The sequence below is a fragment of the Capra hircus genome, chromosome 19, assembly GCF_001704415.2.
Source record: "Capra hircus breed San Clemente chromosome 19, ASM170441v1, whole genome shotgun sequence".
In the NCBI taxonomy this organism is placed as follows: domain Eukaryota; kingdom Metazoa; phylum Chordata; class Mammalia; order Artiodactyla; family Bovidae; genus Capra; species Capra hircus.
The window spans coordinates 9,976,169-10,000,000 of record NC_030826.1 but is presented as its reverse complement, the minus strand read 5'-3'; the positions used below and the strand labels follow the sequence as shown (position 1 = coordinate 10,000,000).

General features: G+C 45.9%; 1 protein-coding gene across 6 annotated transcripts in view; it reads right to left on the bottom strand.

Annotated features, from left to right (window-relative positions):
* The window catches only part of YPEL2 (yippee like 2), a 65,200-nt gene continuing 42,639 nt past the window's right edge, over positions 1,272-23,832 (bottom strand). For 5 of the 6 annotated variants that reach the window (XM_018064134.1, XM_018064135.1, XM_018064136.1 and 2 more), the window contains exons 3-6: positions 11,078-11,121; positions 9,953-10,061; positions 6,006-6,042; positions 1,272-5,717 (exon numbers count right to left, since the gene is read on the bottom strand). In XM_018064134.1, coding sequence (XP_017919623.1) covers positions 5,575-5,717; positions 6,006-6,042; positions 9,953-10,061; positions 11,078-11,121 — 333 coding nt within the window. In that variant the 3' untranslated portion in view covers positions 1,272-5,574. Of the gene's footprint in view, positions 6,043-9,952; positions 10,062-11,077; positions 11,122-23,832 lie in introns of all 6 variants that reach the window. The other variant, XM_018064139.1, reaches the window with a different exon arrangement.

The window sequence follows — 23,832 nt, the reverse complement described above, 5'->3', positions numbered from 1 at the left end:
CCTTCTTCCAGCCTGATCTGCTGGATCGGCTGCCGTGGTTTGAGTCTGGTCCTCTCCTGCACATGTTATCTTTTCTCCCCTCCCTGGCTGCCAAAGGCAAACACAAATGAAATGGTAACAGGGTAGCCACTGAAGCAAAACAGGTCACAGGAAGGAGATAATGCATTCAAGGACAAATAAAAGTCAACTGTAGCTGGGGCCAGAATAGGTAAGTAAAAAGTCCAGGAAAGTCGAGATGGTATCAATTTTAATAGGGAATGGTCTTTTCAAATATTATTACCAATGTGGAAACATACATCACATATACTCGTGTGGCTTTAATATCCTCTTTGCTCTTCAGGTTGCTTGCACAAGGTGGGAACTCTGTTAAGTTGTAGATGCAACCTTCTGAAAAAATGCTTTAAAATATAAAATAAACTGATGATGTTTAGGTAAAAAGAGCCTTGTTAAAACTGTACTTATAATGACTGGCTATGCAAGGCTGTGTGTGCATATAGACAAGACTAGAGGGAAAGGTATTTGGGAAATAAAACAGCTGCAATGTTAGGATGGTTGAATTGTCTCACCCAGTCCCTAGAACTGAATGTGAAAGTGAAGTTGTTCAGTCATGATCCCATGGACCGTAGCCTGCAAGGTCCTCTGTCCATGGGGTTCTCCAGGCAAGAATACTGGAGTAGGCTGCCATTTCCTTCTCCAGGGGATCGTCCCGACCCAGGGATCGAACGCCAGTCTCCCGCATTGTAAGCAGACGCTTTTATAGTCTGAGCCACCAGGGAAGCTGCCTAGAACTGAATAGATGTTTATTATTTGTTCAGTGAGTGAGAAGACTTGCTTTTCCATATATTGTAACTATGCTTATTTCCCTTTGTTAGTCAACCATTCAGAGGTAACGTCGCCTCTTTTTGACATTATTTTATTGATTCACCTGTTTTTTCCCCCCTCGGCCTAATGCAATTCTATCTCCAAAGAAAATTGGTGTAAACAGAAAAGGTTGCAGAGACTAACATGGAGTTTAGTAGACAGAAATGATAAAGGTCACTCCTGCACTTCTGATCTCCAAAACCAGGAGAAGTGTTTATAGATAAGCAGGAGACCTGATTTTTATTCATTAATTAGCTAAGTGTCCTTAGAGAAAATAACCCCCTAGGGCCTCAGTTGACAGATCTGTGAATGGCCTTAGACAGATGACCTCCTTCTGACCTTTCGGTTACTTTTATGTGTTAAATGTCGAGATAAAACATGTTGGGTCAATTAAGGAGCCCTGCAAAGAATTCATATTTGAAAACTTTATTTTCTCAAATGAGCACCAACACAGATTGGAAATATGACAGAAACGCGCTTTTCTCTAATACTGAATCACTATGTACAAACACAGGAAATGGTGAAGACAAATTACTTGAAAATAATTTTCTTTGTTATTGAAGCAAAGTGACCTGAAAATGCCACTAAAAAAAATAATAAAGATAAAAGAAAAACAAAACCCAACAAATACAGTTTGTAAACACAAGCATAAATAGGCAGAGTCTGTACTGAAAGATAGTCTCTGCAGGTTGGAAAAGGGAACTGACTCTCACTTTCACCCACATGTTATACAAAAACATACGGGCAGGTAGAATTTGATACTATGAGAACGGCTTGTTTCTTCTTGGCCTTTACCTTTCACTGCTGGCTGATTTCATGACGTTATCTTAATTTTAAATATTAAATATTAATATATCTCTTTCCTCGACCTAGACCACTAGCATGTTTTCTCATTTGAGGCAGACTCACTTTTTAAAAAAAATCTAAGTTGATTGTGATCAATATTTGATTTCCCAGCCTCTTCCTGAACCTGAGGCAATGCGACCTTAAAAAAAAAAAAAAGCTATTTACCTACAAAATATGTGTATTATTTTACTGACATTCTTTTCAACCCAAACGAGTTTAATGTTTAACACGATGTGGCTTCCACAACAACTGGAGCCCGGGGTCCATGATGAGCACCCTCACCTCTCAGGGAGGGACACAGCTGTGACTGCTGGCTCTTCACGAACAACAGATTTCCTTTACAGTCTGTGAAAGCTGAGCACGTGAGGCAGCAAACACGCAACAGCTCCGTGCTCGGGGAAACAAACTCCTCGAGGGTTGTGCTGTTGGTCCACTCAGAAACAAAGCCAGCAGAGAGAAAGAGAAGAAAACTCTTCTGTGCCCAGGGTGTAAACTGTAGGAATACTGTCCCCCCCAAAACGAAAACCGCAGGCACGATGCAAAGTGCTTTACACGCACACACACACGCACACACACGCACACATGGGCGCACACACACTTACACAAACAATTAAAAACAAGATTCCAATCTGTTGGAAATTCTTCCAACAAGAGGAATCGCTCTAAGTTGTTACTAAATTTATTTGATTTATTTTCTTTTCTGGCCAATAGCGGTACAAGAAAGTATTTCAGTTCTCAACCTGGTAATGTACTGCAGAGTCTGTTCCATTGGGAAGAAATACAGAGACATTGCTTCATTTATTGCCTCTGTCCAGACTAAAGTGATGGAGATTTTTTTTTTTCTTTCCTTTTCTTTTGCGAGAGTATACTGGTGATCACTGTTTCCCTTAAAATATACTTCAAGAAATGCAGAGGAAACTAGAGAATTTAAAAATGAAAAATAAAAAGTGCTCTCAGGGGATCTGAGAAAACAGCACCAAATATATTATTTAAAAAATTAAATATTATTTACAAAAGTATATTTCACAAGCAACTGTTTCTTATATATCCTCTTGAAAATCTTTTTATAAAGGGGACACCTGTCTTTTACACACTGATCCACCAGTAAAGACTGACTCTATCTTATCTCTGTCATCTTGTTGTCCGGGGAATTGGGCAGGCCCAGCTGACGTTCCGGGGACACTGAGCTCGGCTGGGTTGGATACACATCAACTCACCCCATCAGCGGCTGAGACTAATATCCCAGCGGGCTGGGTGTAATCCAGGGCCGCCCACGCCATATGACCTGGGGAGGCACGAGGGAGATGGAACTAGAATCTGCTGGCTGGACTGCAGCTCAAGAGGAAGGCAGCTGCTGGCTGAGGTCTAGCACGTCATGCCTTTTTCCTTTCTCCTCCCTTTCTCTACTCCGGGCACCCCTAAGCTTTACCATCAAACTCCAGTTCCCCAAACCCACCAGGGGCGAACGGATGAGGTCTTTGGTTATGCTCTGAGTCCAAAATTTGGTGAGGAAATTAAAAAATGAACCGACTGAGGCATCTCCCTCACTCAGCTGCGGTCTCTACGATACTGCCAGACATTAGTAGGCAAGCCAAGAATGGAGCTCAAGTTGTAAAAAGCACTTTTGGTTCTTCTTCTTCGGGAAAGCCTAATGAGTTGGGTGTTTTTTTTTGTACCCTTGTCATTATGGAAAAACCAGCATTTTGTTCAGCTCTCTTGCACCATGTGCCCACTGGATGCTCAATGGATAGTAATTTAAATTAAAGCAAAACAAAACAACAGAACCTGGGTCTAACTGGAGCCTGCTCTGATCCATGCAAGAGTCAGAGGCCCCACCCCCAAAGATGAACAGTGGCACTCCAGTCTCCTCTGCCCCTTGAACATTCTAGGGCACCTCACATCCAGTATATGACCATGCTCGGTTTTTACACACCTACACGTTCCCCCCACCCTGACCCTGCCTGTTTTCTTTTCCTGGAAAGGATTATCAATAGCCAGGACGTTCCCTGAGTAAAGGGGCTAATCAAAACACAGAAATGAGAGCCACTACTTTCAGCAGGGATGCAGAGGGGAATTTATGAATTCTGGGCTGGCAAACCAGCTTAGGAATGTGAAAGTTGAAAATGATTTTTTTTTTTTAATTGAGATCTTGGGCCTGGGAGCCAGAGGAACTGTTTCTCTGGGATTGGAAATGAAAGACTTCTAAATCTCGGTCTGCTTTTTAGTAACGTGGAGAGAACTTAATCTCCCAGGGTTGCTAAAGCACCAAACGATGTGGGCCAAGAAGCTTGTGGGAACAAAATTTGGTTTTGCAGAACCCTCTTTGTTTCACGGATGCCGTCTGCTGCTAAAAGCGGGGCTACCTGGCTTCCCGTTAGCTCTCCGCCCAGCACTGCCAGGGCAGGACCATGAGCATCTCAGGCCCCGCGCTCCACTAGCAGCCCACAGAGACACAAAAAGGCATTTCCACGACAGACTCACCCTCTCTGGGAATCTGGTTCCATTCTGAAAACGTCCCGGGTTGGCTGCTTTAATCTTGCTTAACAATTTTACAGGTTCTCGTCTCCTTCAACTCACTCTTTTGTGACTTTTAAGGTGAATTTTCCTATAGGATCAGCCTACTGGGAGAATGAGATGCTGAGAATTACCTAACATAACCTACACATATCTTAGCAATGATAATATTTTCAGTCTAAGCAATGAAATTATCTCAGTTAAATGAGTTTCGGTCATGCACTGCATACTGGTTAAATTGCTGTAGAACAGACTTCACAGTGTTGATTAAATGCAACAAACTCTTCTCTCATGAGCCTCACAGAGATGCGTTCCCCACTTCCCTAATATAATGAGCTTTGGATGGGGAGGTCTGGGGTGGGGTGTAACACTGGAATTTATAACTTGCCGTCTGACATCAAATTGAAGACCTTCTCATTGCTGGATCACACAGACAGATTTCTCTCCACACAAAAACATTCAAGTACAAAGAGAACAAGCTAGGGGCATGAGGAATCTGCCGGCCAGGTTATCACTGAACTCGAAGCCTTGGGATTTTGTTTTCCGCAACTACAATGGTAGAACTGGAGGAAAACACCCAAAAACTCATACACATAAAGAACTGCTGTTCTCAGTGAAGCCAATGCATACCGGGAAAAAAAAAAGATGCACTTAACCTGTAACAGTTCAAACCTAAACTATTCCAGGCTCTGCCCCACCCACCCCCACTTCCTTGCCACAGTGCTCTTCTCTTGTGAAGGTTCAGAAAAAAAGGTCAGTCGGAATTGCTAACTGGTTCTATTTTTTTATTTTCTCAAGCCCAAGATCAAGGCCATTTCTGCAAGAGCTCCAACTGCACCTCCCCCACTGTGTTCCCTGTTATCCTCAATCATTGATTCTTTTTTTTTTTCACTTGATTGCTGGTCAAAGCCTTTGGGATATTTGCATCTCGCGCACATTGCAAATGACAGTCCCCTCTCCTGTCACCAACAGTGGCTGAAGAGGCAGAGATCACCTACAGGAGCAGTGAGGCATCAGGCATCAAAACCTTCTGGGCTTTTCCCAAGTCATCCCCTGCTGCCAGGACACACTGCTCCCCCCACCAGCTCGGCCTGGGAGAACCAGGCCGGCCCCCTGCCCCGCCAGCGAAGACCAGGGGCCATCCTTCTTGTGCCCTCACTCGCTAACCTGGCACATTTGGTGGCAGGAACAGAAGCTTCTGATCAGAGAGAATGCAGTCATGAGGTATTTTTTTTTTTTCCTCTTTGTCCTCTTAGACAAGTCGATTATTTCAAGCCTAAGTTCCCAGGTCTCCAGGAGCAGCACACGTCTGCGCCTACCTCTCCCCGCCCGTGCCCTGCCCACCCGGGACCCTCACACCCCCGGGCTGGGCCACTGTGCTCCCGCCCAGCGGCCTTCGGGCAGCTCTGCAGGGGCCCTGGGGCCTTCGTCCAAGTGGGCTGCCGCCACGCGGGCAGGTGTCTGTTCCTTCTGTTGTTTTGTTTTTTCAGCCAACACTAGAACAGAGAGAGAAGCCAGGATCAACTCACAAACAGATACAAAGCAAAGAGACAGAGAGACAGCGGTTTAGAGGCCGGTCACCAGAAAGACGGCGTCAGGGTGGGAGAATGCCCCAGATGGCAAGGCCCCTAAATGGATGGAACCACGTGTTCAGTCACTCTCTCACGCTTGGGTAGAATGTTCGGTTGGATGGCATTCACGTGGACGCTGGGTTGGCTGGAGGCTCTCCCATCAGTCCCAGCCATTGTCCTTGATCATGTGTGCTAGCTCAATGATGTACTTGCCTTCCTTATACTTCTGGCTGCTTTCGAAGGCGTGTTCCTACGGAAACACAAAGGAAGAGAAGGCGGAATGACCAAAGACGCGCAGGTGACTTCTGGCGTACAGGAGCAAAGGCAGGGCCAGTGACGGGCCTCAGGGCCTCTCAAGTCTGGCCCCAGCCTCACTGAGAAGGCCCACCGCTCAAGCATGCCCTGCCCCCTTGGCTTAACTGCAGGACTGAGGCATCACCAGGGCTGTCTCCATATTTACAATAAAATTTAAACATTTTTAAATTTAAGTATTCTAAATATTTTCTCAGTTTTGCAGTAGAGTTCCTTTAGCATCTTTGCTCAGACGTCATCATCCCAGTAAGGTCTTTATTGAAAACCACAACCTCCCCTGCAGCCACCCCCTTGCCCCCTGTCACTTCCTGCTTTACTTTTCTCCACAGCACTTAACCACATTCAAACATACAGCATAATTTGTATCTATTTTGTGTCTGTCCGTCTGGTTCACTGTATACCTATTTTGTGTTTTGTCCGCCTTGTAAAATCTTATGGGCACTTCATTTTTGATGTTAACCAGAAATCTGTCCTATAGAGGTATCCGCAGAATTTGTGTCAAATTTTTATTATTTTGGGGGGCTGTGCCAAGCAGCTTCTGGAATCTTAGTTCCCCGACCAGGGATTGAACCTGGGCCCTCAGGAGTGAGACCATGGAATTCTAACCCCTGGACTGCCAGGGAATGCCCACTATGCCATTATTTTAAACTGTGCTTGTTAGGCTGAGAGAAAAGGCACTGGGGGAGAGAAACAAAGTGTACTATATTGCCAAACAGGTCTCTCTTTTATTTCTTATCTTGCTATTTCCATGTCAGATGGGTTAAGTTTGTTTTTCCATCACTGCCTTTCTCCAGGGAGAAAGGAGCTGTATGAACTGCAGACTGAAGGACCTGCCAGCCCTTGAGCCCCACTCAGCTGTGAGGCCTCCAGAGGGCAAACCCAGCACAAACCAGCTGGGAGGTGCCCATCTGAAACAGCTCCACAGGCTCTCCCAGCTAACAAGCCCCACAGAAATAAGTCCTGCATTGGTGTGGCATCAAGGTGATATTCTGTTTGCAGATACAGAAAGCCATCTTGGTGTGTTATCTAAAAAAACAGTGGGTGTCAGAGTCATCAGATGGCGAAGCTCAATGGGCAGAACAGTGGAAAAACTCTCCCTTCTGGGCCCCCCAAATCGAAAAGGAGCTAAATCCTACTGCTGAAAGGTGCTGGGCAGCATTTGTATTAACTGTATCTTCTGTTCTAGAGCTCAGGGGCTCTGGGTCTCAGAATGTGAGTTCGGACTTGAGTCTCTCATTGAGAGAGGAGTCATTCCCCGTAGCAGAGAGGGGAGGGGCACCAAGAGATAGTGCAAACACACCACACATACACACACACACACACACACACACACACACACACACACACACACACGAGCTGCGGGCTCAGCAGTAATTTCCCTGACACTCATTATTCCCCAGCTCCGTCTGCATGAGTGTGATGTGTACACAACACAGGAATATAGTTTCGGAACAAGACCTGTTGTTCCATGATAGTGTGTTCAGAATACAGAGGGAGGAAAAAAATAAAACTAGGAAAGTGACGGTGTGTCCCTATTTTTAAAAAAAAGGGAGAGAGAGAGGGAAAAGAAAACCAATACGCCCACCCCTCAAGCCTCAAGGCACTTGCAAAATGTCATGACTGGACTCCAGCAGACAGAGCACAGGATCTGGGATGGACACAGACATCGCAGATTAAACCCCGCTCCTACTGCTTCCCAGCATCAAAAGCATCATTTAAGCATCCGCCTTCCAGTAATAGTTTGCAAAATTATAAACTTTCCATTTACAAAGTTGGGATAATTACAAGTACTTCACAGGGTCATGGTAAGGATCAGAAGGAATAATGGAATGACAGGCTGGAGCACTGGCCCTGGTGTGTGAGAGGGCATCAGGGAACGTTTGGGGAGATGGATGTTTTCCTGTTGTCCTGTCCAGCCGTTTGACAGTCACCTGTGGCTTTCCTCCCAAGTATCATGACTATAAGCATCCTGAGAGCAAGGAATGTCTCTCATTCACTTTTGTATCTAACACAAAGGCTCTTAATAAATAAAGCTTTGTCAAAGGACTGGATTTTTTTTTTTTTTTTGGCCACTGTGTGGCATATGGGATCTTAGTTCCCCAAGCAGAGATCCAACCCGTGTCCCCTGCATTGCAAGGTGGATTCTTAACCGCTGGTCTGCCAGGGAAGTCCTCAGGACTTAATCAGGAGCCAAGCCGGCCAACTCAGGATTATTTTCTGTCTGTGATCCAGCACATCTTCAAGGAGTAAGATAATCAAGAAGCTGGGAAACAAAGAAGGGGCAGAACATTTCTGGGTAATCAAAACCAGAACTGAGGCCCCCAGAGCACACAGCGGGGACCAGTGGCCACACAGGAATCAGAACGGCCAAGGCCCTTTCTCCCAGATGAACCTGTGGCTAAACCTTCTCAGCATTGTGAAACACAGTGTCTAGGTTTTTCCATTCTCATTCTGCACATTCCAAGGAAGACATGAAAGACAGACTCTAAAGGCTGTGCTCCTTCCCTGGACTCAACCTGCTGCAGCTTTTATGATCTGAGTATTTTTAAACTTTATTTCAACAGAATCATACTTTCATGGCTGGCTTCTCTTGCTCAACATCTTTTTTTCACACAGACTCATATTTTTAGAGCAGTTTTAGACTCATCGAAAAAAGGAGCAGAAGACACAGATTTCCCCTATGCTCCCTGCTCCCACATATGTAGAAGCTCCTCCACCAGCAAAGTCCTGCAGAGTGGTGTCTTTGCTGCCATTGACAAACCTACATGACACATCCTTATCACTCTCCAGGAGGTTCTGACTGCTCCTTCAGGCTCCTTCCTAAGCAGGTCCTATGAGCCAGCCCCACACCAACCCTCTGAGACAACATGGAATAAAGTTCTCTCCCAGAAACAGGAAGACTGCCTTTTCAACATCCCCACAATGATAGAGAGGGGAGAGAAAAGCACTGTGAAAAGATCTACCAATAATAATAGCAGCAACAACAATAATAATACAAGTTGACTTTCACTGAACACACATACCCCCTCCCTCCCTGGCAAGGCTCTGCACACTCTCCTAGCTGCCGGGAGACATTACAAGTATCTGTCAAGGGACTCTCCTGGCAGTCTCGTGGTTAAGACTGCACGTCCAGTGCCAGGAGTGTGGGTTCAGTCCCTGGTCAGGGAACTAAGATTCCGCATGCTGCACGGCATGGTCAAAAAACAAAAATAAATAAAAATTATTACCCTGCCTAAGCCTCAGTTTCCTCATCTGTAAACTAGGGATTAAAATACGGCTCACACTCTAAGGATTCTGTGAAGAGTAAATAAAACAACCTAAGCCTGGGACACAGTGAGCGGTCGGGAGATGCAATGAGCCATCGTCATTACTGCCATCACTGCTGGGCTTCCCTGGTGGCTCAGAGGGTGAGGTGTCTGCCTGCAGTGCGGGACAGCCAGGTTCGATCCCTGAGTCGGGAAGATCCCCTGAGAAGGAAATGGCACCCCACTCCAGTACTCTTGTCTGGAAAATTCCATGGACGGAGGAGCCTGGTAGGCTACAGTCCATGGGGTCGCAAAGAGTCGGACACGACTGAGTGACTTCACTTTTCACTATTATTACACTGAGAGGGTGCGTGACTGTGTGTCTGTGTGTCAGGAGTAGGTGAAGGATTGAGTAGGAAGAGTGGACTATCAATGCAAAGAGGACGCTTGTGTGCCAGGAACTGCTCTTTGAACTCAGTTTCCCATCCTCGTTGAAGATAATCCCACAAGGCCAGGGGAAGCAAGCGGGCGAATGCATCCCAGTGTCCGACCCTCAGTTTCTTTGCGGCACACTCTCCACCAACCAGACCCCTCAGTACTTACATATTTCCAGCCCAGGGTGGTTTTGCAGTTTTCACAGTAAATGTCTGCGACGGCGTGCAGTCCTGTTAGCAACACGCGCTCTTCCGCCGGCCCGCAGCCCACGTTAACTCTGTGCCAGGGACGGGGAGAGAGAGAGCGGGGAGTCAGGCAAATGCCCATCGGTTGCTGAAGCTGCACTTCCAGCCAAAGATGAACTGAAGACGGCTGCCCCAAGGGAAGCTAACGCTGAGAGCATCATCTCTAACTGAAACTAGTAGCAAACTCCCAAAAGGCAGCCACATGGAAACACCTCCACTGAGCTGTTTGTCAGATCTGAAAGTTCTGATTCACTGAGTTGACTCAACATAGTCTTTATGGTTGAGATTTTGCTTAGAATTTTTCTTTTTTCAGGGCTTTTCTTAACAAGTGCTTTTAGGCTTGTGATTTAAGGGGACAAACTGATAACCACACCAAAGCCCACAGCCATGAGCACAGGTCCCAGATCTTCCTGAGGACGGACTGTGGCCAGAGATGTCAATCATGACAGCAGAGTCCTGTCCTCATCACAGGGACGGATGAGCCCCATCCATCAGCTCTCTAGACTCCCACACGGAGCACCTATGATTTCAAGCTGGACAGGCTAGATTTCCATTTTCACAGTTCACCGGGCTTGCTTTCCCAGAGAAAGCTGTAAATGATGCTGAGGGCTGTGGCAGACCATACGAGGGGATGGAGGCTCTTAGTTCATTCCACTTTACAAAGCCTCCTCCAGCCTCAGTCCTCCAGCGGATCCCGGGGTCTTCTGTTCATCTTCCTCTCTTCCTCAGAGACATGTCTCAGGTCTAGTTCTGAGACCTTCGTGGTCAGGCTTCAGGAGAAGCACTCCAGCTTCTTTGCTAGGAGCCTATAGGCCTCTGTGCTTACTGGAGTACTGCCTACATTTTTAGCCCAAGATGATGCCCCCCCACCGAATTCCCCAAGGATGACTGGCTAACATGTATGGTAAATAATGTTCCATGGGGTTGTGCATATGTGTGTGTGTGTCAGAGAGGACAGGTTCCATTGTGTAATCATCACAGAGTGTTGCTTTTCCCCATCCCTCAAAATTTGCACCGAACAATGGATGTACCATTCAGAGACACTCACACTGAGTTAAAGAGGTATGCTCGTCCTTGACTTCCTTGGAACGACTGAAATGCAAGAAGACAAATCGATGGTTAGAGATCCATTTCACCCACCCAGGGGGGAAACCAACCCCAAAGCACAGCCATCATGACCTTGCAGGACTGACACAGCTAAAAGGGAGCAGTGAGCCAGTTAACTGTCCAGCTGGCAGATGGCAGAATCAACAGAGCTACGGAACCTGGGTCAGCACACACTTGGATTGGCAAGAAGACAGCATTAATCCACACTGGCCTTTCCTGGACCCATATGATTTTGGCCATCTGTGCTGCCCACAGCTTTCCTCGAGTCGGCCAGGGCACGGCCACAGGCACAAGTACCTCTCCAGGCCCTCTTGGTACAACCCTCAGGAGACAGCAAAGAATCCCCAAGGTAAGAATGAACCACCAAACCCACACTTCTCCCTGGTCTTACTTTTTTGGAGACCCTAATTGCTCGAACAGTCACTGTCTTCCTAACTGGCAGTACGAGGACTTTCCTGGTGGCCCAGTGGTTAAGAATCCACCTTTCAATGCAGGGCACACAGGTTTGGTCCCTGGTTGGGGAACTAAGATCCCACACGCTGTGCAGCCAAACAAACAGAAAAACCTGCAGTGCGGGAGTTCTCTTTTTGAGGTGTGGGCAACTTGATCTCCAGGTCACAGGAATGCCCACTAAAGGGTAATCCCACTTTAACTTCTAGCTTAAATAAGAGCCGGACTGCAAGGAGATCAAACCAGTCATTCCTAAACGAAATCGACCCTGAATATTCATTGGAAAGACTGACGCTGGGAAAGACTGAGGGCAGGAAAAGAAGCGGGGAGACAGAGGATGAGATGGTTGGACGGCATCACTGACTCAGCGGACATGAGTTTAAGCAAACTCCAGGAGATAGTGAAGGACATGGAAGCCTGGCATGCTGCAGTCCATGGGGTCACAAGAGTTGGACACAACTTAGTAACCGAACAAGAACAACAACAAATAGGAGTGTCTTTCTTCTGGCTGGAGGATGGCAGGGACTGGGAGAAACCGGAGCCTGAAAGCTCACCGTGCGATACTTCTACTAACATGGGCCCTGTGCGTGTTTCCTCCTCTGGTTGCACTGGAATGGCTGGCTGACATGAGCCAGCCATGTCCTGCACGGCTGCCTGCATTTTTTAATGTGGCTTGACAACTGTACCCTGAATTAAACATCCTCGTCTGCTCTGAAGACCACTTGGAAAAGAAACAACCAGACAAAATAAGGGACTCTCCTGTGACCTCTGTTATTCAGTGGCTGGAGAGATCCAGGGCTGGCTGGTTAACAGATGACCAGAGGGCAGCGGAGAACCAGACAGGACACAGATCACTGCGCCCAAGACAGCTGTTGCCAGAAGCAACGGACTTCAGGGATCAGGGCCACCAGCCACAGAGAAGGGTTAAAATTCTTGACTTGTGGAAAAACTGTTTTTGGGGCAGCTGGATGGTTGGCTGCCTCCAACGTGCAGATGCACCAGAAGCCTTGGCTCCCGGGTGCAGCTCCGAGGAGCAAGCAGGTGTTTCCCAGCTGCTGCTCGGGCAAAACCAGCTCTCTTTCCTTTGGGTCATGAAGCATCTCCGGGGAACACAGGAGCTCCAGGCTAGAACTGAGCATGAATACAAGCGTTACAGCCTCGAGACCTGGAACCTGGAAGTCCATGCCACATGCTCAGATGAGACAATGTCTCAGCAAAACAGGTCATAGATTTGGCCAACCAGTTAGTTCCGTCTCGGAGCACACAGACACCCAAGCACCACCAGGATGGCAAAAGTTTCACTATCTGGCCCCACTACCCCCTGCAGTCTCTTCTCTCCCTACTCTGCCACTGTCTTTTCCTCTAGTCAGGCCAAACCATGCGCAATTCCTGGAACTTGAATTTCACCAACTTTGCCCACGATCCTCCCTAAGACGGGGAGGTTCCTTCACTTGACCAATCTCAAGCCTCAGCTCGGCCTCCTCTCTTTCGTAAGGCTTTCTCTGACCTCCCCAAGAAGAGGCACCCACTGGTACCCATGGACGGGACCCGTCTTGCTCACTGCCTGTTTCTTTCTTTTTTTTTTTTAGCTCTCAGCACACTTGATTTCAACTGCCTGTCTGACTAACTCCCTCACTAGACTGTGAGCTCCCTGAAGACATGAACCGTGTCTTCAACATCTCTGAACCCGCAACACATAGCATGAAAAATCTGGCATCATTTACAAAATATTTATCCCACGAGTCAATTGCCTCTAACTTCCTTAAAAAAAAAAAAAATTGCTGCTTCTGTGCTTTAAGACGTCAATAATGAGACTGATGTTATAAAAATAGGATCTTAAACAGTAGGATCCTTGCAGTTTTTTATAATGGGATAGAGTAGCCCATGGGCTTCCCTGGTGGCTCAGAGGTTAAAGCGTCTGCCTCCAGTGCGAGTAGACCCGGGTTCGATCCCTGGGTCGGAAAGATCCCCTGGAGAAGGAAATGGTAACCCACTCCAGTATTCTTGCCTGGAGAATCCCATGGATGGAGAAGCCTGGTAGGCTACAGTCCATGGGGTCGCAAAGAGTCGGACACGACTGAGCGACTTCACCTTCAGAGTAGCCCAAAGAGGTTCATTTATACCCAAGTACTTAAAAATGTAAAGTTATGCATTTTTCCTTTGCAAAGAAACATTCCAAACTACCTGAACAAAAAGTTGCTGACAAAATACTGACTTGGCAATATTAAAAAAAAAAACAACAAAAAAAAACACGTACACTAAATCTGCCCCTTCAAAGTAAAGGCAACATTTTGACAGGGAATAGAAACCTAACTCCTTTTCCAAAGAAACTTGTACTACAGAGAGAACTGGTATTTAGCAATGTTTTCATTTTATATGATCTTTGTAGTTCAAAATTGAAATGTCTGTACAAAAAAACTAATTCAAAATGGAGACTACTAAGAAAAAAAATGCAGGAGAAAATCTTTGTGACTTTGCATTAGAAAAGACTTCTTGGATACTACATCAGCAGTACAATTTATAAAAGAAAAAAACTGCTAGATTTCATCAAAATTTTAAACTTGTGCTCTGAAAAAGCACTCAAACTCATGTCCATCAAGTCGGTGATGCCATCCAGCCATCTCATCCTCTGTTGTCCCCTTCTCCTCCTGCCCCCAACCCCTCCCAGCATCAGAGTGTTTTCCAGTGAGTCGACTCTTCGCATGAAGTGGCCAAAGTACTGGAGTTTCAGCTTTAGCATCAGTCCTTCAATGAACACCCAGGACTGATCTCTTTAGAATGGACTGGTTGGATCTCCTTGCAGTCCAAGGGACTCTCAAGAGTCTTCTCCAACACCGCAGTTCAAAAGCATCAATTCTTCAGCGCTCAGCTTTTTTCACAGTCTAACTCTCACATCCATACATGACCACTGGAAAAACCATAGCCTTGACTAGACAGACCTTTGTTGGCAAAGTAATGTCTCTGCTTTTGAATATGCTATCTAGGTTGGTTATAACTCTCCTTCCAAGGAGTAAGCGTATTTTAATTTCATGGCTGCAATCACCATATGCAGTAATTTTGGAGCCCCCAAAAATAAAATCAATGCAAATGAAAAACAACTGACATAGCCCTATTAGAATGATCAAAAAAAATTTTTTTAACTGACAAAACCAAGTGCTCTCAAGGACACGGCAACGTCTGGACAGAGTTTGGCAGTTTCAATTACTCAAATGTAATGAAAACCTATGTTAATACATGTAACAACATGGATGAGCTTGAAATGCTTTAGGCTAAGATCAGTGGTTGCCAGAGGTTATGGGTAAGGGGTGAGACTGACTACAAAGGAGTAACATAGGAAATGAAATTTCTCATCTTGATTTTTGTGGTGCGTAAGACTACGCATGTGTCAAAACTCATTTTTTAAAAAATTATTTTTACATACAGTAAGATATACTCTTGTTAGTGAAATCCAATAGAATCTTTGTTCCCCAATCAGGAATTGAACCCAGGCCCCTAGCAGTGAAAGTGCCAAGTCCTAACCACTGAACCACCAGGGAATTCCCACAAAGATTCCACCTGAATCTACCTTTCTTTGTAAAGACGTTTTCAGTAAGGGCAACAGTTAAAATGAGGTACTGAAGAGGACTGTCTTTAGGACACACCTCTGAATCACTGAGGGCTTTCCTGGTGGCTCAGATGGTAAAGAATCCGCATGCAGTGCACGAGATCCGGTTTTGATTCCTGGTTTGGGAAGAGGCCTTGGAGAAGGGAGCGGCTACCCATTCCAGTATTCTGGCCTGCATAATTCCATGGACAGAGGAGCCTGGGCAGGTCCTAGTTCATGGGGTCAGAGTCAGAAGCAACTGAGTGACTAACAATTTCACTTTCTCAATTATTGAATCAGAAAGTGATAAATGAAGACTCCCCCCACCCCGCCGAAAAGAGAGCATATTCAATCATATATACCTTCAATAAAATAAGATTGAAAAGTTATAATTGTGTTTTCTTCCATCCTTTTAAATTGCATAAACTATTAAAAATTTCTAGTAAATGTTTATAATGTACAAATTAGCAACCCCATGTATACCATTTATAAATAAATAGACATATTAGGAGTACATGCTCAAAACACTTTCCTGGTAGGCGTATGTGACTTTAAATACTCGGAGGTGACTGTTCTGGGGGTTCTAAGGCAGGGCCTAAGACTGGCTTTCTCTCATCAGTGTTTTATAGTTTTCTATATATCTAGATCTTTTGTGTTTTTTTTAGGTAGATTTATTCCTAAGTATTTTATTCTTTTCATTGCAACAGTGGATGGAATTGTTTCCTTGATTTCTCTTTCTGTTTTCTCATTGTTAACTGTATAGGAATGCAAGAATAAATTAATTTAAAAAACATCATATGAAAAGTAAAAAAAAGAGTGGCTTTCTCTAGCCTGACACACATTTGAATTTCTAGAGAGCGGGGTGGGGGAGGGCACATGGAGAAGAGTCTTCAATCAGACCCAGAGGCGCCTCCCAAGGCCGCCCTGGCTCCTCCAGGGGTCTTCTCCCGAGGGTGTGCTGGCAGCGGCCCATGCTCTGCAAAGACGGCTGAACCCATCAGGCGGCGATACCTACAGAGGCACCCTCCTAGCGACAGCATCGATGAGCCTGTCTCCCCGGCCCCGCACCCGGGACCAGCTGAGTCTCTGAGGACAAGAGAGATTCTGCAAGCTCTTCCGCCATGGCTTCCACACTGGGCCGCTGCCAAGCCAACATTTATGATGAGAAAAACATTCACGGAGAACAACAGGCATCTTGCAAAGAGACACAGACAAGAATAGCCCGGCTGGGTCGCTGTATCCTGTGGGGCCCGGCCCAGCCTGGCACGGCCAGGCGCAGCCTGGCGCTCCCTTGAGGGAGGGTGGTGCCGAAGGTGGGGAGACTGAAAGCCAGTGAAGGGAGCAATCAGAATGGGGCAAACAGGATTTCAGACCAGGAGATCCCAGACAGACGGCCAGACACATTTGTTTGCCGTTGTGACTGCCAGGCAACAAGGCAGCTCTTTTCCATGTTGTGCATCAACCAAGGCTGGTATTCAGGACTCCAGGAAAGGGTTTTTTTTTGTTGTTGTTGTTTAAAAAAATTACCCCAAACTTTTCTTCTGTCCTTAAAGGAAAGTTATAGTTTCAGACCCAGCCCTTCCAGCCAGCTCAAAGGAACGGAAAGGCTTTGAGTTTCCTGTTTGGTAGCCAAAACCACTGATTTCTGGCCCCTTTGAAAGTCTGGAAAGCAGCAATTCCTTTCAAATGCAGGAGGACCATTGAAAACACGAATATTTGTTGGGGGAGGTAGCAACAGAGCAAACATGCGGATTCCTCCTTCTCTCAAACAGGCTCAGGCGTGAAGTCCTCCTAGCATAAAGAGGGCCTCGCAGCCTCCTTTCTCTGGGAAGATCACCCATGATCAACTGAGTTCGTGCCCCAGGAGGTGCCCAGGGATGAGGCAGGCAGAGGCCCACCTGATTACTCAGCTATAACAACTGGAGATGCCCTGGGGTATCCGCACATGAGAAGAGGATCTCATCTCAGAAATTCAGCATAAAATCCTGGCTTCACAACTTCAACTTACTAGCTCTACTCGACTGTGGGAGAATTATCTACCCTCTGGGATTCCACATCTTTTACACCTGTGGATGGAAAACATGCTCATGTCCTAAGTTGTTGAGAACAAGAAGTAAACCAAGTGCAGAGGGAAAAAGAGATGAGTTCCCCACCTTCCCTCTCTGGCCTTTGCAGGAGCCTGCAGCAGAGAGAAGGGTGACTCGATCTGCTTCTTCAAAATCCATAAGAATACAGGGATAGCACCGCAGCTGCCGATGACCCTTACCAGTTACAGTACCGTCCATAGCCACAATGTCCATCACACGGGCTTTGAAGAAATGGAACTGCTAGAGGTGGAGCCTTGGTGTGGCCATACATTCACAGTGCTACTAACTTGGTCAAGCCAATTTACTTCTCTGAGATTAAACTTCCTAATCTATAAAATGGGCACAGTAAAATTGTATTCACATTCACAACAGATTTGTATAAGAAATAAATAATACTGTGTACACTTCATGGCATGATAGAACCTTACTATAAAAGTCACCATTAACGTATACAATTCAGGGGCTCTTGCTATATTCACAAGGCTGTGCAACCATCACCACTATCTAATTCCAGGACATCTTCACACCCCACAAAGAAATCTTGCGTCATTACCAGTCACCTTCCATTTCCCTGTCCGTGGCAGCCACAAACCTCCTTTCTGTCTTTACGGATTTGCTCATGGTATTATATGCTGTACTCTGTACCTTGTCAGGGAGAAGGTAACATAGGTATTAGATAGAGACGCAATAAAGGATAAGTAAAACTCCTCCCTTGGGTGTTGGCTGAACACTCCACCTCAACATTCTCCTGGGGAAGGTCAGGTCAGTTTTCCTTTCTCATTCCTCTCTGCATCCAAGTCTGGTGGAGTTTGCTATTCAGGGTCAAAGTAAACCACAGGCTCCATTCCAAAGAGCTGAAACTCAAGCAAAATAATCTTGTCTGAATTTCACCCTTGAGGAAGCATATGGAGAAAGTGGGAAGGGTAATAATAAAGAACAATGAAAATGATGAAAACTTCCACAATTAGAACCCAAGTGTAGTTTAAAGATTCCGAGCAATTAGCTAAGAGGAAAGACAATCAAAGGGGATTTCTTCCCTTTTCTCTGCAAAAAAGGAGGAAAGCGGACTGATACGGAAATAAGAGAGACTTGGGTTCATTATAAGGGAAGAATTTCCTGACTGTGTAGGACTTCCACACTGGGACACAGGTCACCAGGAAAGATTAGGAAAGAATAAAGCCATTTGTATGTGTTTATAGTTTGCAGAAAGTTTTCACACATCTGTCTGGAGGTCTACATGGGGTAAAAAGCAATGTGTGTGCTGCCTAGGGGCAGAAGCTTGGCTGCCTCTGAGCTCTGGGAGGTCCTCCCGTTCCTGAACCAGATGAAGGGAGGGGCAGGGAAGGGACTGGCTCTAGAGGAGGAAATATCTGCAGTGTGGAGTCATGAAATTCCAAGGGCATGGGAGCATACATGATACAATGAACTGAAGGGCAAAAACAAAAGGTGGTGTGGGGCTTGGGTACCACATTTTATTGCTGAAATGTGGAGACTTCAGGATCTAAGTTACTTGATGATCAGACCTTTCAATTTCAGCAGATGCTGGCAGCTCGCTACAACCTGTACTCTTCCTCTCTCTCCACAAAGGCGGCCTGGGACACTTCCATTCTCCACAAGGATACAGGGGAGGGGGTTTCTATGAGCAGACCAGCCCCTGTCCTCTACAGAAGAAAGCCTGACATGTCTGCTGGGGGGGGATGGCTTCTGAGACAGAGAGATAACAGGTGGAATCAGGATGCAATGGCAGCCAGTCATTAAAGCTGGGCCCTTTGCAATTCAAATATAAAACTGAAACTTCTGGAGGGGGGGACTTCCCTGGCAGTCCAGTGGTTAAGACTCTGCACCCCAGTTCGATCCCAGGCTGGGGAACTAAGGTCCCACGTGCTGCATAGTACCACCTAAAAATAAATAAATAAAAATAAAACTTCTAAGCGGGCTAAAATAATGGAGCTCAAATTTCTCTCAAAACCATCAGGCCCTTCCACTTTGGGGTATCTATCTGAAAAACAAAACACTAATTCAAAAAGATACGTGCACACCCCTCCCTACCCTCAGTGTTCACAGCAGCATTATTTATACTTGTCAAGGTATAGAAGCAACCTAAATGTCCACCAACAAATGAAAGGATAAAGAAGACGTTATTTATATATATACTGCTGCTACGTTGCTTCAGTCGTCTCCGACTGTGCAACCCCACAGATGGCAGCTCACCAGGCTCCCTCATCCCTGGGATTCTCCAGGCAAGAACACTGGAATGGGTTGCCATTTCCTTGTCCAATGCATGAAAGTGAAAAGTCAAAGTGAAGTCGCTCAGTCATGTCCGACTCTTTGTGACCCCATGGACTGCAGCCTACCAGGCTCCTCTGTCCATGGGATTTTCCAGGCAAGAGTACTGGAGTGGGGTGCCATTGCCTTCTCCATACATAAAATGGAATATTACTTGGGTCATAAAAAATAATGAAAATTTGCCATTTGCAGAAAGATGGATGGACTTTTATTCTAAGTGAAGTCAGACAAAGAAAGACAGATACTGTATGATATCACTTATATGTGGAATCAAACTAGAGAATAAAACAGAAGAAGCAAATTCACAGACATAGAGAACAAACTAGTGGTTACTGGTGGGAAGAGGAATGCAGGGAGGGGCAATATAGGGGGAGAGGGATTTTTTTTTTTAAAGGGTTATTTTGAGAGCATATGAAATCATGCGTGTGAAACCTTTTCAGGCCTTTAAAAACAATTTACTATGAGCCCCTGAAGTTAAAAAGAAAGCAAATTTAATATATCTAGGAAGAATATGATCAGTTTCTTGGATTTAGGTTTCAGTATACCCTTCAGTTCCCAAAGCCAACTGGGCGTTGGCAAACGAAAACGTCCTGACACTGCAAAGGATTTCTGGAAAGCCAGTGGGCAAAACTTACGGTCTCTCAAGGTAAGACTTCCCCTGCAGCCAAGCCAGACAGAAAGGGTTCCCTGCAAGACTGAAGCCACATGCTATGGGGGTGGGTGGTGGGTGGTGGGTGGGGGGCCCAGGGATCGAATCTGTGTCTCCTACATTGCAGGCAGATTCTTTACCACTGAGCCCCTGGGGAAGCCCAAATTGAGATGGCTCATTAAAATAAATTGGAAATGGTGAAATAATAATAGTCATGGCTTATATTTACATAGTGCTTGCTGTATGCCATACAGAGCTTCCCTGGTGGCTCAGCTGGTAAAGAATCTGCTTGCAATGCAAGAGACCTGGGTTCAATCCCTGGGTTGGGAAGATCTCCTGGAGAAGGGAACGGCTACCCCCTCCAGTATTATGGCCTGGAGAATTCCATGGACCATACAGCCCATGGGGTTGCAAGGAGCTGGACACGACTAAGCAACTTTCACTGGAGAAGGGAATGGCAATCCCCTCCAGTATTCTTGCCTGGAGGATTCCATGCACAGAGGAGCCTGCTAACCTACAGTCGGTGGGGTCGCAGAGAGTTAGACAGGACTGAGCAACTAAGCCAACATATGCCAGACAGGATTCAAAATCGTTTACATAAGCCAGGTAATTTAATTCTGTCAACAGTCTAATGAGGGAGGTACTTTCATCAATCCCATTTTATGGATGAGGAAAGCAAGACAAAGAAAGATTAAAACATGACAACACAGGGTCAAATTCCAACAGATGACAGTGACCCAGGCAGTCTAGCTCCAAAATCTAAGGAATTATGAAGACGGGATGACAAGGCTGCTGTCCAAGTGACTTCCTAAAAGGAGCTCAACAGAATTAGACTAATACTGACATGTTTAAAGGGCCTCTGAATGTACAAAGATCTTTCACATATATTAATTGATTTACCTCCAAAACAACAGAGGAAGAATCTGAGGTCCAGAGCTGTTCTAGTGACTTACCCAGTTTCCCAAAGCTTGTAAGCCAAGGTCAATACATAAACCTACAGCTTCTCACTCCAGGTCCCAAGATTTTTCTAGAACGTGTTCACTTGGAAAATCTGTCTCTTTGAAAAAGAAGGATGGATCAAGCTGTCAAAACTGATGAAAGTCTCTTAAGCTATTCACCCTCCTCTGCTCTGATTCCATATTTACTCAGCAACTGCCTAAATTTAATTCATTTGCTCAGTGGGTTTACCTTCAAGGAAGATAACACACATCCAAGCTTTCGGGATTATCTGTTCCACTGTAAATTAATTAGAATTCTGGTCTACCAATTAGCTTCCTGTGAGTTATGTTAGGATGAATCATTTCACCAGGGCTTGGTCACTCTTGGGAGAATGGATAAAATTTAATTTGTAAATTTAACAATGCTTAAGGCTGATTGAGGGCCACCAAGAGAATGCTCTCTGCAACCTAGCCTGAAACCAGCCCTCCCGGGTAACAAGTGAATGAATGATTCTCATTTCACAAACCATGGAAAAAGAAAAGCAAAGAAGTCCTTAAAAATCCACTCCCCTTTCTTTGGGCTCTTGGACTTCATGATGCAGAATGAGCAGGGAAGCTGAAAGAACGCTTCGGGGAGCTTTCAAAAAGAGAAGTAACTAATCACAGTCCGTAGGGATCTCATGAAGTGGACTGCAGGTTAGGGATAGAGGCAAAAGGCCTCCACAGCCACGGAGGATCTCCAAACAAAACAAAATATATGTAGACTTTATCCAGTTTTAATTTCAGAGATCACTGGGCTTCGAGGCGCCCTGGGGTCAACCACTCACCTGAGGCATGGCTCTTGTCCACGTTTCCACTGAAGCCTAAAGTGTGCTCAGCTGTGTCTGGGTCTTTCAACCCCATGGACTGTAGCCTGCCAGGCTCCTCTGTCCAGGGGATTTCCCAGCAAGAATACTGGAGTGGGCTGCCACTTCCTACTAGAGGGGATCTTCCTGTCTCCTGCGTCTCTTCTTGTCCCCTTGCATTGACTGGCAGATTCTCGACCACTGCGCCACCCGGGAAGCCGTATTCCCACCGAACTTCTGCCTAAATACTTTCAGGGATAGTGAACACCCTGCCTCCCGAGGAACCCCATTCTGCTGCCAGCCGCTCTGATAATCCTTCATCTTTACATCCTCTGGTGCCAAAAAATACTTCTGGTTATAGCTTTACATTGCCGTTTCCTTCCATGGGCTAAGCTTCTCCCAGCTTAGCAGATGAACTAGATTCAAATCCCATTTCTGGCATTTTCTCTATTGTGTGTTCTTGAAGATGCTCCCCTTTCTGGTCTCAAGTTCCTCACCTGTCAAGTGGGGTAACAGTACCCACCTTGCAGAGTAAAGTGACTAGCATAAGCCAGGCCCTTGAGAAGTGGGAGCATCCTTCAAATTTCCTGTACGCGGCACGGTTTTACTCTCACAGAGTCTCTCACCGTCTTCTTAACCTGATTTTTTCATTTCATCTTAGGGAAATAGTTATGAAGGAAGAGACAATATGATTTTAAAGGGTTTGAAGAAATCACAGCCAGTGAGCTCTTATGAAAAAGACTCGAGGATACAAATATTAAAAAGATCTGTGCACGACATGCTTGCCAAAATGCAAAAGCTGGGCACTGGAGATCCTCAGTGTTCCATCTAGAGACAGAATACCAGCGGGTCAGAACAACCAGCCGGCCTGCTCCCAGCCCCAGCCAGGCAAGGCTTCATCATCTGCCTCCAACTCCATGCCTTCCTCACGCAGAGCCCTGCCCCTCTGCACTGGGAGTTGCGTCATCTGTGAAATGAGGGGGTTGACTGAGGTTTCTTACGAGGGTGAATATTCCATGAGTCCATATTCTCAAGAGAGTAGACGCCTTGCACAGTGAACGAACATTTCCGAGTCAGACCTCTTTTCTGGTGTTTTTTCAACTTCCTGTTTATCTGGATAAAAGGTCTTTTCTGCTCATCAGCTGGTCTATCTTATCTAGTTCCTGATAAGACTCATCCTCAAGACTTAGAGACTTAAATCCCTGCCACATATTCTGGTGCTCAACCTTCTTCCCTGGCCAACAGAAAAACCTAAGGCACACTGAAATATCAGGCGCTGGAAAATCATCTCCTGGGCAAAGAGATTTTCCCACAGTAACACAGTCTTTGATATTTTAAAAATAGGAGACATGGGGTGGGGTGACAGCTAACTGTTCAATAATATAGACATGGCTGAGAGCTTCCCTGGTGGCTCAGTGGTACAGAAGCTGCCTGCAAAAAAAGAATTGGCCCGCCAATGCGGGAGATACAGGTTCAATCCCAGGTCCAGGAAGATCCCACATGCTGCAGAGCAACTAAGGCCATGTGCCACAGCTACTGAGCCTGTGCTCCAGAGAGGGAATCACAACTACTGAGGCCATGTGCCGCAAATACTGAAGCTCATGTGCCCTATGGTCATGCTCTGCAGCAAGAGAAGCCACCGCGATGAGAAACCTGTGCACTATAAGCAGAGAGTAGGCTCAGCTTGCCACAACTCGAGCAAAGCCTGTGCAGCAGTGAAGACCCAGCAGAGCCATAAAGAAAGAAAGAAAGAATGCTGCACCTCTGTAACTTTAAATCAACAAATATTTAATGTCCCAGACCTTGCGTAGCCCCAGAGGGTATAAATAGTCTGTCCAGAAGATGCTTAAACTCCAGC